The sequence below is a fragment of the Salvelinus fontinalis genome, chromosome 33, assembly GCF_029448725.1.
Source record: "Salvelinus fontinalis isolate EN_2023a chromosome 33, ASM2944872v1, whole genome shotgun sequence".
Lineage (NCBI taxonomy): Eukaryota > Metazoa > Chordata > Actinopteri > Salmoniformes > Salmonidae > Salvelinus > Salvelinus fontinalis.
Window position 1 is genome coordinate 10,576,470 of NC_074697.1, and position 15,266 is coordinate 10,591,735.

Here is a 15,266-nt window from a genome sequence, read left to right on the forward strand (position 1 = left end):
GACAGCTGTTGGAAGGTCCAGCTCTGAGGGTCGTGTGTTCAAATCCGACACACACACACACACACACACACACACACACACCTCTCTTCTCTGTTCTTCCCATATTCCGTATTATTTCTTAGCTATGTATTCTTGGTCTGGTCTGGCAGCTGAAAATGCCTCAGTGCTAGAAAAATATATACTCAATATACGGTTAAAGCACAAAACCACTGCTAATCAATTGAACCACTTAAATGAAACTATAATCAAGATGAATTTATATTGAACAATTAGTATCTTGATTATCAATGTCATTAAGATTCTCTCCCACCTTCTATTCTCCCCTTCTCTTTCCGTTAAATTCATTTACATTCACTTAGTTGAAATAAAACATTGTTGTCAAGACTTTTAATTCAAAGGTATTAACTGTGAATACAAATTGCAATCAGCAATCAATAATGTTCTTCCCCCCTTCTCTCCCTCCCTCCCTCCCTTCTCTCCCTCCATCCCTCCCTTCTCTCCCTCCATCCCTCCCTTCTCTCCCTCCATCCCTCCCTTCTCTCACTCCCTCCCCCCCTTCTCTCCCTCCCTCCCCTCCTTCTCTCCCTCCTTCTCTCCCTCCCTCCCCTCCTTCTCTCCCCCCTTCTCTCCCTCCCTCCCCCCTTCTCTCCCTCCCTCCCCCCTCTCTCCCCCTACCTTTCTCTCCCTCCCTTCTCTCCCCCTACCTTTCTCTCCCTCTCTTCTCTCTCTCCCCCCTCTCTCCAATCTCTCCCCCCTCTCTCTCATCCCCCCTCTCTTCTCTCCCTCCCTCCCCCCTCTCTCCCCCTACCTTTCTCTCCCTCCCTTCTCTCCCCCTACCTTTCTCTCCCTCTCTTCTCTCTCCCCCCCTCTCTCTCATCCCCCCTCTCTTCTCTCACTCCCTTCTCTCCCTCCCTCCCTTCTCTCTCACTTCTCTGCCTCCCTCCCTTCTCTCCTTCTCCCTTCCCTCCCTCCCTCTCTCCCCCATAGTTGACCTGGACCGTCTGTATGATGACGTGAAGCACTACAGCTGTACACCTCGGAACTACTCTGTCAACCTGCGAGAGGAGCTGAGGGCCACCAACGCCGTGTTCTTCCCACGATGCCTACTGGTGCAGCGCTGTGGGGGGAACTGTGCCTGTGGGACGGACAACTGGAACAGCTGTACCTGCAGCCCGGCCAAGACCAGTGACAAACTACACGAGGTACACACACCATGCCCTGTTATGTAGCATTAGGAATGGCTGTGGTACGGCTGTACCTGTAGCTGTACCTGCCGCCGTACCTGTACCCGTAGCTGTACCTGCAGCCGTACATGTACCCGTAGCTGTACCCGTACCCGTACTAGTAGCTGTACCGTACCTGTACCTCAACGCACTGTACAGACGCGCTCTACACACTCGTACAGACACAATCTACACACTGTACAGACGCACTCTACACACTGTACAGACACACTCTACACACTGTACAGACGCACTCTACACACTGTACAGACGCACTCTACACACTCGTACAGACGCACTCTACACACTCGTACAGACGCACTCCACACACTCGTACAGACGCACTCTACACACTCGTACAGACGCACTCTACACACTGTACAGACGCACGCTACACACTCGTACAGACGCACTCTACACACTGTACAGACACACTCTACACACTGTACAGACGCACTCTACACACTGTACAGACACGCTCTACACACTGTACAGACACGCTCTACACACTATACAGACACGCTCTACACACTCGTACAGACACACTCTACACACTGTACAGACGCACTCTACACACTCGTACAGACGCACTCTACACACTCGTACAGACGCACTCTACACACTCGTACAGACGCACTCTACACACTCGTACAGACGCACTCTACACACTCGTACAGACGCACTCTACACACTCGTACAGACGCACTCTACACACTCGTACAGACGCACTCTACACACTCGTACAGACGCACTCTACACACTCGTACAGACGCACTCCACACACTCGTACAGACGCACTCCACACACTCGTACAGACGCACTCCACACACTCGTACAGACGCACTCCACACACTCGTACAGACGCACTCTACACACTCGTACAGACGCACTCTACACACTCGTACAGACGCACTCTACACACTCGTACAGACGCACTCTACACACTCGTACAGACGCACTCTACACACTCGTACAGACGCACTCCACACACTCGTACAGACGCACTCCACACACTCGTACAGACGCACTCCACACACTCGTACAGACGCACTCCACACACTCGTACAGACGCACTCCACACACTCGTACAGACGCACTCTACACACTCGTACAGACGCACTCTACACACTCGTACAGACGCACTCTACACACTCGTACAGACGCACTCTACACACTCGTACAGACGCACTCTACACACTCGTACAGACGCACTCTACACACTCGTACAGACGCACTCTACACACTCGTACAGACGCACTCTACACACTCGTACAGACGCACTCTACACACTCGTACAGACGCACTCTACACACTCGTACAGACGCACTCTACACACTCGTACAGACGCACTCTACACACTCGTACAGACGCACTCTACACACTCGTACAGACGCACTCTACACACTCGTACAGACGCACTCTACACACTCGTACAGACGCACTCTACACACTCGTACAGACGCACGCTACACACTCGTACAGACGCACGCTACACACTGTACAGACGCACTCTACACACTGTACAGACGCACTCTACACACTGTACAGACGCACTCTACACACTCGTACAGACGCACTCTACACACTCGTACAGACGCACTCTACACACTCGTACAGACGCACTCTACACACTCGTACAGACGCACTCTACACACTGTACAGACGCACGCTACACACTCGTACAGACGCACGCTACACACTGTACAGACGCACGCTACACACTGTACAGACGCACTCTACACACTGTACAGACGCACTCTACACACTGTACAGACGCACTCTACACACTGTACAGACGCACTCTACACACTGTACAGACGCACTCTACACATTCGTACAGACGCACTCTACACACTGTACAGACGCACTCTACACACTGTACAGACGCACTCTACACACTGTACAGACGCACTCTACACACTGTACAGACGCACTCTACACACTGTACAGACGCACTCTACACACTGTACAGACGCACTCTACACATTCGTACAGACGCACTCTACACACTCGTACAGACGCACTCTACACACTCGTACAGACGCACTCTACACACTGTACAGACGCACTCTACACACTGTACAGACGCACGCTACACACTCGTACAGACGCACTCTACACACTGTACAGACGCACTCTACACACTGTACAGACGCACTCTACACACTGTACAGACGCACTCTACACACTCGTACAGACGCACGCTACACACTGTACAGACGCACGCTACACACTGTACAGACGCACTCTACACACTGTACAGACGCACTCTACACACTGTACAGACGCACTCTACACACTGTACAGACGCACTCTACACACTCGTACAGACGCACTCTACACACTCGTACAGACGCACGCTACACACTCGTACAGACGCACTCTACACACTGTACAGACGCACTCTACACACTCGTACAGACGCACTCTACACACTCGTACAGACGCACTCTACACACTCGTACAGACGCACTCTACACACTGTACAGACGCACTCTACACACTGTACAGACGCACTCTACACACTCGTACAGACGCACTCTACACACTCGTACAGACGCACTCTACACACTCGTACAGACGCACTCTACACACTGTACAGACGCACGCTACACACTGTACAGACGCACGCTACACACTGTACAGACGCACTCTACACACTGTACAGACGCACTCTACACACTGTACAGACGCACTCTACACACTGTACAGACGCACTCTACACACTGTACAGACGCACTCTACACACTGTACAGACGCACTCTACACACTGTACAGACGCACTCTACACACTGTACAGACGCACTCTACACACTGTACAGACGCACTCTACACACTGTACAGACGCACTCTACACACTCGTACAGACGCACTCTACACACTGTACAGACGCACTCTACACACTGTACAGACGCACTCTACACACTCGTACAGACGCACTCTACACACTGTACAGACGCACTCCACACACTCGTACAGACGCACTCCACACACTCGTACAGACGCACTCCACACACTCGTACAGACGCACTCTACACACTCGTACAGACGCACTCTACACACTGTACAGACGCACTCTACACACTGTACAGACGCACTCTACACACTGTACAGACGCACTCTACACACTGTACAGACGCACTCTACACACTGTACAGACGCACTCTACACACTCGTACAGACGCACTCTACACACTGTACAGACGCACTCTACACACTGTACAGACGCACTCTACACACTGTACAGACGCACTCTACACACTGTACAGACGCACTCTACACACTGTACAGACGCACTCCACACACTCGTACAGACGCACTCCACACACTCGTACAGACGCACTCCACACACTCGTACAGACGCACTCCACACACTCGTACAGACGCACTCTACACACTCGTACAGACGCACGCTACACACTGTACAGACGCACTCTACACACTCGTACAGACGCACTCTACACACTCGTACAGACGCACTCTACACACTGTACAGACGCACGCTACACACTCGTACAGACGCACGCTACACACTCGTACAGACGCACGCTACACACTCGTACAGACGCACGCTACACACTCGTACAGACGCACTCTACACACTGTACAGACGCACTCTACACACTGTACAGACGCACTCTACACACTGTACAGACGCACTCTACACACTGTACAGACGCACTCTACACACTGTACAGACGCACTCTACACACTGTACAGACGCACTCTACACACTGTACAGACGCACTCTACACACTGTACAGACGCACTCTACACACTGTACAGACGCACGCTACACACTGTACAGACGCACTCTACACACTGTACAGACGCACTCTACACACTGTACAGACGCACTCTACACACTGTACAGACGCACTCTACACACTGTACAGACGCACTCTACACACTCGTACAGACGCACTCTACACACTCGTACAGACGCACTCTACACACTGTACAGACGCACTCTACACACTGTACAGACGCACTCTACACACTGTACAGACGCACTCTACACACTGTACAGACGCACTCTACACACTCGTACAGACGCACTCTACACACTCGTACAGACGCACTCTACACACTCGTACAGACGCACTCTACACACTCGTACAGACGCACTCTACACACTCGTACAGACGCACTCTACACACTCGTACAGACGCACTCTACACACTCGTACAGACGCACTCTACACACTCGTACAGACGCACTCTACACACTCGTACAGACGCACGCTACACACTCGTACAGACGCACGCTACACACTGTACAGACGCACTCTACACACTGTACAGACGCACTCTACACACTGTACAGACGCACTCTACACACTCGTACAGACGCACTCTACACACTCGTACAGACGCACTCTACACACTCGTACAGACGCACTCTACACACTCGTACAGACGCACTCTACACACTGTACAGACGCACGCTACACACTCGTACAGACGCACGCTACACACTGTACAGACGCACGCTACACACTGTACAGACGCACTCTACACACTGTACAGACGCACTCTACACACTGTACAGACGCACTCTACACACTGTACAGACGCACTCTACACACTGTACAGACGCACTCTACACATTCGTACAGACGCACTCTACACACTGTACAGACGCACTCTACACACTGTACAGACGCACTCTACACACTGTACAGACGCACTCTACACACTGTACAGACGCACTCTACACACTGTACAGACGCACTCTACACACTGTACAGACGCACTCTACACATTCGTACAGACGCACTCTACACACTCGTACAGACGCACTCTACACACTCGTACAGACGCACTCTACACACTGTACAGACGCACTCTACACACTGTACAGACGCACGCTACACACTCGTACAGACGCACTCTACACACTGTACAGACGCACTCTACACACTGTACAGACGCACTCTACACACTGTACAGACGCACTCTACACACTCGTACAGACGCACGCTACACACTGTACAGACGCACGCTACACACTGTACAGACGCACTCTACACACTGTACAGACGCACTCTACACACTGTACAGACGCACTCTACACACTGTACAGACGCACTCTACACACTCGTACAGACGCACTCTACACACTCGTACAGACGCACGCTACACACTCGTACAGACGCACTCTACACACTGTACAGACGCACTCTACACACTCGTACAGACGCACTCTACACACTCGTACAGACGCACTCTACACACTCGTACAGACGCACTCTACACACTGTACAGACGCACTCTACACACTGTACAGACGCACTCTACACACTCGTACAGACGCACTCTACACACTCGTACAGACGCACTCTACACACTCGTACAGACGCACTCTACACACTGTACAGACGCACGCTACACACTGTACAGACGCACGCTACACACTGTACAGACGCACTCTACACACTGTACAGACGCACTCTACACACTGTACAGACGCACTCTACACACTGTACAGACGCACTCTACACACTGTACAGACGCACTCTACACACTGTACAGACGCACTCTACACACTGTACAGACGCACTCTACACACTGTACAGACGCACTCTACACACTGTACAGACGCACTCTACACACTGTACAGACGCACTCTACACACTCGTACAGACGCACTCTACACACTGTACAGACGCACTCTACACACTGTACAGACGCACTCTACACACTCGTACAGACGCACTCTACACACTGTACAGACGCACTCCACACACTCGTACAGACGCACTCCACACACTCGTACAGACGCACTCCACACACTCGTACAGACGCACTCTACACACTCGTACAGACGCACTCTACACACTGTACAGACGCACTCTACACACTGTACAGACGCACTCTACACACTGTACAGACGCACTCTACACACTGTACAGACGCACTCTACACACTGTACAGACGCACTCTACACACTCGTACAGACGCACTCTACACACTGTACAGACGCACTCTACACACTGTACAGACGCACTCTACACACTGTACAGACGCACTCTACACACTGTACAGACGCACTCTACACACTGTACAGACGCACTCCACACACTCGTACAGACGCACTCCACACACTCGTACAGACGCACTCCACACACTCGTACAGACGCACTCCACACACTCGTACAGACGCACTCTACACACTCGTACAGACGCACGCTACACACTGTACAGACGCACTCTACACACTCGTACAGACGCACTCTACACACTCGTACAGACGCACTCTACACACTGTACAGACGCACGCTACACACTCGTACAGACGCACGCTACACACTCGTACAGACGCACGCTACACACTCGTACAGACGCACGCTACACACTCGTACAGACGCACTCTACACACTGTACAGACGCACTCTACACACTGTACAGACGCACTCTACACACTGTACAGACGCACTCTACACACTGTACAGACGCACTCTACACACTGTACAGACGCACTCTACACACTGTACAGACGCACTCTACACACTGTACAGACGCACTCTACACACTGTACAGACGCACTCTACACACTGTACAGACGCACGCTACACACTGTACAGACGCACTCTACACACTGTACAGACGCACTCTACACACTGTACAGACGCACTCTACACACTGTACAGACGCACTCTACACACTGTACAGACGCACTCTACACACTCGTACAGACGCACTCTACACACTCGTACAGACGCACTCTACACACTGTACAGACGCACTCTACACACTGTACAGACGCACTCTACACACTGTACAGACGCACTCTACACACTGTACAGACGCACTCTACACACTGTACAGACGCACTCTACACACTGTACAGACGCACTCTACACACTGTACAGACGCACTCTACACACTGTACAGACGCACTCTACACACTCGTACAGACGCACTCTACACACTCGTACAGACGCACTCTACACACTCGTACAGACGCACTCTACACACTGTACAGACGCACGCTACACACTGTACAGACGCACTCTACACACTGTACAGACGCACTCTACACACTGTACAGACGCACTCTACACACTGTACAGACGCACTCTACACACTGTACAGACGCACTCTACACACTGTACAGACGCACTCTACACACTGTACAGACGCACTCTACACACTGTACAGACGCACGCTACACACTCGTACAGACGCACGCTACACACTCGTACAGACGCACGCTACACACTCGTACAGACGCACGCTACAGACTCGTACAGACGCACGCTACACACTCGTACAGACGCACTCTACACACTGTACAGACGCACTCTACACACTCGTACAGACGCACGCTACACACTCGTACAGACGCACTCTACACACTCGTACAGACGCACTCTACACACTGTACAGACGCACTCTACACACTCGTACAGACGCACGCTACACACTGTACAGACGCACGCTACACACTCGTACAGACGCACTCTACACACTCGTACAGACGCACTCTACACACTGTACAGACGCACTCTACACACTGTACAGACGCACTCTACACACTGTACAGACGCACTCTACACACTCGTACAGACGCACTCTACACACTCGTACAGACGCACTCTACACACTCGTACAGACGCACTCTACACACTGTACAGACGCACTCTACACACTGTACAGACGCACTCTACACACTGTACAGACGCACTCTACACACTGTACAGACGCACTCTACACACTCGTACAGACGCACTCTACACACTCGTACAGACGCACTCTACACACTCGTACAGACGCACTCTACACACTCGTACAGACGCACTCTACACACTCGTACAGACGCACTCCACACACTCGTACAGACGCACTCCACACACTCGTACAGACGCACTCCACACACTCGTACAGACGCACTCTACACACTCGTACAGACGCACTCTACACACTCGTACAGACGCACTCTACACACTCGTACAGACGCACTCTACACACTCGTACAGACGCACTCTACACACTGTACAGACGCACTCTACACACTGTACAGACGCACTCTACACACTGTACAGACGCACTCTACACACTGTACAGACGCACGCTACACACTGTACAGACGCACTCTACACACTCGTACAGACGCACTCTACACACTCGTACAGACGCACTCTACACACTCGTACAGACGCACTCTACACACTCGTACAGACGCACTCTACACACTGTACAGACGCACTCTACACACTGTACAGACGCACTCTACACACTGTACAGACGCACTCTACACACTCGTACAGACGCACTCTACACACTCGTACAGACGCACTCTACACACTGTACAGACGCACGCTACACACTCGTACAGACGCACTCTACACACTCGTACAGACGCACGCTACACACTCGTACAGACGCACTCTACACACTGTACAGACGCACTCTACACACTCGTACAGACGCACTCTACACACTGTACAGACGCACGCTACACACTCGTACAGACGCACGCTACACACTCGTACAGACGCACGCTACACACTGTACAGACGCACTCTACACACTGTACAGACGCACTCTACACACTGTACAGACGCACTCTACACACTCGTACAGACGCACGCTACACACTCGTACAGACGCACGCTACACACTGTACAGACGCACTCTACACACTCGTACAGACGCACTCTACACACTCGTACAGACGCACGCTACACACTCGTACAGACGCACCCTACACACTCGTACAGACGCACGCTACACACTCGTACAGACGCACTCTACACACTCGTACAGACACACTCTACACACATGTATCAGGCCCACTCACACTGAACACTTCATGTTTCTTATTATAAACCAGAGGGAAAATCCCTTTTCCTCCCGGCTACAGTATAATCCCAGAGAAAGAGAGAGACTGTGTGCCTAGCACTGCATCAACAATCAGACAGCACTGCATCAACAATCAGACAGCACTGCATCAACAATCAGACAGCACTGCATCGCCAATCAGACAGCACTGCATCAACAATCAGACAGCACTGCATCGCCAATCAGACAGCACTGCATCGCCAATCAGACAGCACTGCATCGCCAATCAGACAGCACTGCATCGCCAATCAGACAGCACTGCATCAACAATCAGACAGCACTGCATCAACAATCAGACAGCACTGCATCAACAATCAGACAGCACTGCATCAACAATCAGACAGCACTGCATCGACAATCAGACAGCACTGCATCGCCAATCAGACAGCACTGCATCGCCAATCAGACAGCACTGCATCGCCAATCAGACAGCACTGCATCGCCAATCAGACAGCACTGCATCGCCAATCAGACAGCACTGCATCGCCAATCAGACAGCACTGCATCGCCAATCAGACAGCACTGCATCGCCAATCAGACAGCACTGCATCGCCAATCAGACAGCACTGCATCGCCAATCAGACAGCACTGCATCGCCAATCAGACAGCACTGCATCGCCAATCAGACAGCACTGCATCGCCAATCAGACAGCACTGCATCGCCAATCAGACAGCACTGCATCGCCAATCAGACAGCACTGCAGCACCAATCAGACAGCACTGCAGCACCAATCAGACAGCACTGCAGCACCAATCAGACAGCACTGCAGCACCAATCAGACAGCACTGCAGCACCAATCAGACAGCACTGCAGCACCAATCAGACAGCACTGCAGCACCAATCAGACAGCACTGCAGCACCAGTCTTTCTCTCCGTCCTTTACACCTCTTCTGTCTCCATTCTGTCATGGACACGTTGTCTGGAAGCATCTGCTGCTTCTCTGGTTATGCTGCAGGAATCCAGTTCGGGGTGTGTCTGTGTGTGTCGGGGTGTGTCTGTGTGTGCCTGTGTGTCGGGGTGTGTCTGTGTGTGCCTGTGTGTCGGGGTGTGTCTGTGTGCAGGGGTGTGTCTGTGTGTGTCGGGGTGTGTCTGTGTGTGTCTGTGTGCAGGGGTGTGTCTGTGTGCAGGGGTGTGTCTGTGTGTAGGGGTGTGTCTGTGTGCCGGGGTGTGTCTGTGTGTGTCTGTGTGTCTGTGTGTCTGTGTGCCGGGGTGTGTCTGTGTGTAGGGGTGTGTCTGTGTGCCGGGGTGTGTCTGTGTGTCTGTGTGTCTGTGTGTAGGGGTGTGTCTGTGTGCTGGGGTGTGTCTGTGTGTCTGTGTGTCTGTGTGTGTCTGTGTGTCTGTGTGCCGGGGTGTGTCTGTGTGCCGGGGTGTGTCTGTGTGCCGGGGTGTGTCTGTGTGCCGGGGTGTGTCTGGGTGTCTGTGTGTCTGTGTGCCGGGGTGTCTGTGTGTCTGTGTGCCGGGGTGTGTCTGTGTGCCGGGGTGTCTGTGTGTCTGTGTGCCGGGGTGTCTGTGTGTCTGTGTGCCGGGGTGTGTCTGTGTGCCGGGGTGTGTCTGTGTGCCGGGGTGTGTCTGTGTGCCGGGGTGTGTCTGTGTGCCGGGGTGTGTCTGTGTGCCGGGGTGTGTCTGTGTGCCGGGGTGTGTCTGTGTGCCGGGGTGTGTCTGTGTGCCGGGGTGTGTCTGTGTGCCGGGGTGTGTCTGTGTGCCGGGGTGTGTCTGTGTGCCGGGGTGTGTCTGTGTGCCGGGGTGTGTCTGTGTGCCGGGGTGTGTCTGTGTGTCTGTGTGCCGGGGTGTGTCTGTGTGCCGGGGTGTGTCTGTGTGCCGGGGTGTGTCTGTGTGCCGGGGTGTGTCTGTGTGCCGGGGTGTGTCTGTGTGCCGGGGTGTGTCTGTGTGCCTGTGTGCCGGGGTGTGTCTGTGTGCCGGGGTGTGTCTGTGTGCAGGGGTGTGTCTGTGTGCCGGGGTGTGTCTGTGTGCCGGGGTGTGTCTGTGTGCCGGGGTGTGTCTGTGTGCCGGGGTGTGTCTGTGTGTTGGCAGCAGCCTCTCTATGTTAGTGATGGCTGTTAAACAGTCTGATGGCCTTGAGATAGAAGCTGTTTTTCAGTCTCTCGGTCCCAGCTTTGATGCACCTGTACTGACCTCGCCTTCTGGTTGATAGCGGGGTGTACAGGCAACCCCTTTGAAAGACACACATGCATATAGAGGTTGAAGAGGTTGGGACAGGAGGCTGCCACACTGGGCCTGTGGAGCAGGTGTTAAGGGGGTTTGTGCCTTGCTCAAGGGCACACGACCAGCAATGGATTTGAGACCAGCAACCCTCCGTTTGCCAGCTCACTACCTGCCAGATTCTTTCTGTCAGATCCCCGGAGTCGAACTGGAAATACTTGGTTGCTGGCTCGTCTCTAACCGCTAGGATTAAGTGCCCTCTTCCTGTGTGTGAACAGACTGTGAATATAGCTGTTATGAGGTTTGATACGGGAGGGAGGGAGGGAGGGAGGACAGGGGTTAACTATTGGTCAAGATGGCAGGAAGCCAACAAGCATCTCATTGTTTTCCATTCAAGTCATTTTCTCTGTCCTCTCCCTTTCTCCTATACTGTCCTTGCCATCTCCCTGACCTCTCTCTCTCCTTCTCCTTCCTTCTCTCTCTTTCCCTCTTCCTCACTCACTTCTCCTTCCCTCTCCTCTCTAGGTGTTGAAGTATGCTCCTGAGGTGGGAGGTTATTCGCGGCGTCGGACAGCTCGTGTCCGCTGGGTCCTAGAGGAGGTCCATCTCATGCACCACGAGCGCTGTGACTGTGTTTGTCCCTCCAGACCACCCCGCTGAGAGACAATGGGACAGGGGGACCCAGCTCTGGGTTTAACTGCTGTTTATATCTCCATATCTCTCTTTGTAGCGCTCCCCTGCCATCCATCCACATAACAACCTGTTACAAACCTAGTTACAACATCATCCATCCATCATCCACATAACAACCTGTTACAAACCTAGTTACAACATCACCCATCCATCATCCACATACCAACATGTTACAAACCTAGTTACAACATCATCCATCCATCATCCACATAACCTGTTACAAACCTAGTTACAACATCATCCATCCATCATCCACATACCAACATGTTACAAACCTAGTTACCAAAATCCATCGACATACCAACCTAGTCACAACATCATCCATCCATCGACATACCAACCTGATACAAACCTAGCCACCAACATCCATCCGTCCAGATACCAACCTGATACAAACCTAGCCACCAACATCCATCCATCGACATACCAACCTGATACAAACCTAGCCACCAACATCCATCCGTCCAGATACCAACCTGATACAAACCTAGCCACCAATATCCATCCATCGACATACCAACCTGATACAAACCTAGCCACCAACATCCATCCATCGACATACCAACCTGATACAAACCTAGCCACCAACATCCATCCGTCCAGATACCAACCTGATACAAACCTTGCCACCAACATCCATCCGTCCAGATACCAACCTGATACAAACCTAGCCACCAACATCCATCCATCGACATACCAACCTGATACAAACCTAGCCACCAACATCCATCCATCGACATACCAACCTGATACAAACCTAGCCACCAACATCCATCCATCGACATACCAACCTGATACAAACCTTGCCACCAACATCCATCCGTCCAGATACCAACCTGATACAAACCTAGCCACCAACATCCATCCATCCAGATACCAACCTGATACAAACCTAGCCACCAACATCCATCCATCGACATACCAACCTGATACAAACCTAGTTACCAACATCCATCCATCGACATACCAACCTGATACAGACCTAGCCACCAATATCCATCCATCGACATACCAACCTGATACAAACCTAGCCACCAACATCCATCCATCGACATACCAACCTGATACAAACCTAGTTACCAACATCCATCCATCGACATACCAACCTGATACAAACCTAGTTACCAACATCCATCCATCGACATACCAACCTGATACAAACCTAGTTACCAACATCCATCCATCGACATACCAACCTGATACAAACCTAGTTACCAACATCCATCCATCGACATACCAACCTGATACAAACCTAGCCACCAACATCCATCCATCGACATACCAACCTGATACAAACCTAGTTACCAACATCCATCCATCGACATACCAACCTGATACAAACCTAGCCACCAACATCCATCCATCGACATACCAACCTGATACAAACCTAGTTACCAACATCCATCCATCGACATACCAACCTGATACAAACCTAGCCACCAACATCCATCCATCGACATACCAACCTGATACAAACCTAGTTACCAACATCCATCCATCGACATACCAACCTGATACAAACCTAGTTACCAACATCCATCCATCGACATACCAACCTGATACAAACCTAGCCACCAACATCCATCCATCGACATACCAACCTGATACAAACCTAGTTACCAACATCCATCCATCGACATACCAACCTGATACAAACCTAGTTACCAACATCCATCCATCGACATACCAACCTGATACAAACCTAGCCACCAACATCCATCCATCGACATACCAACCTGATACAAACCTAGTTACCAACATCCATCCGTCCAGATACCAACCTGATACAAACCTAGCCACCAACATCCATCCATCGACATACCAACCTGATACAAACCTAGCCACCAACATCCATCCATCGACATACCAACCTGATACAAACCTAGCCACCAACATCCATCCATCCAGATACCAACCTGATACAAACCTAGCCACCAACATCCATCCATCGACATACCAACCTGATACAAACCTAGCCACCAACATCCATCCATCGACATACCAACCTGATACAAACCTAGCCACCAACATCCATCCATCGACATACCAACCTGATACAAACCTAGCCACCAATATCCATCCATCGACATACCAACCTGATACAAACCTAGCCACCAACATCCATCCGTCCAGATACCAACCTGATACAAACCTTGCCACCAACATCCATCCGTCCAGATACCAACCTGATACAAACCTAGCCACCAACATCCATCCATCGACATACCAACCTGATACAAACCTAGCCACCAACATCCATCCATCGACATACCAACCTGATACAAACCTAGCCACCAACATCCATCCATCGACATACCAACCTGATACAAACCTAGCCACCAA

General features: G+C 51.6%; 1 protein-coding gene across 1 annotated transcript in view; it reads left to right on the top strand.

The window, feature by feature from the left end:
- The window catches only part of pdgfd (platelet derived growth factor d), a 151,374-nt gene extending 138,212 nt beyond the window's left edge, over window positions 1–13,162 (top strand). The window contains exons 6-7 of the mRNA XM_055896639.1: window positions 988–1,202; window positions 12,756–13,162. Coding sequence (XP_055752614.1) covers window positions 988–1,202; window positions 12,756–12,890 — 350 coding nt within the window. The 3' untranslated portion in view covers window positions 12,891–13,162. The remainder of the gene's footprint in view (window positions 1–987; window positions 1,203–12,755) is intronic.
- The last annotated feature ends 2,104 nt before the right edge of the window (window positions 13,163–15,266 follow it).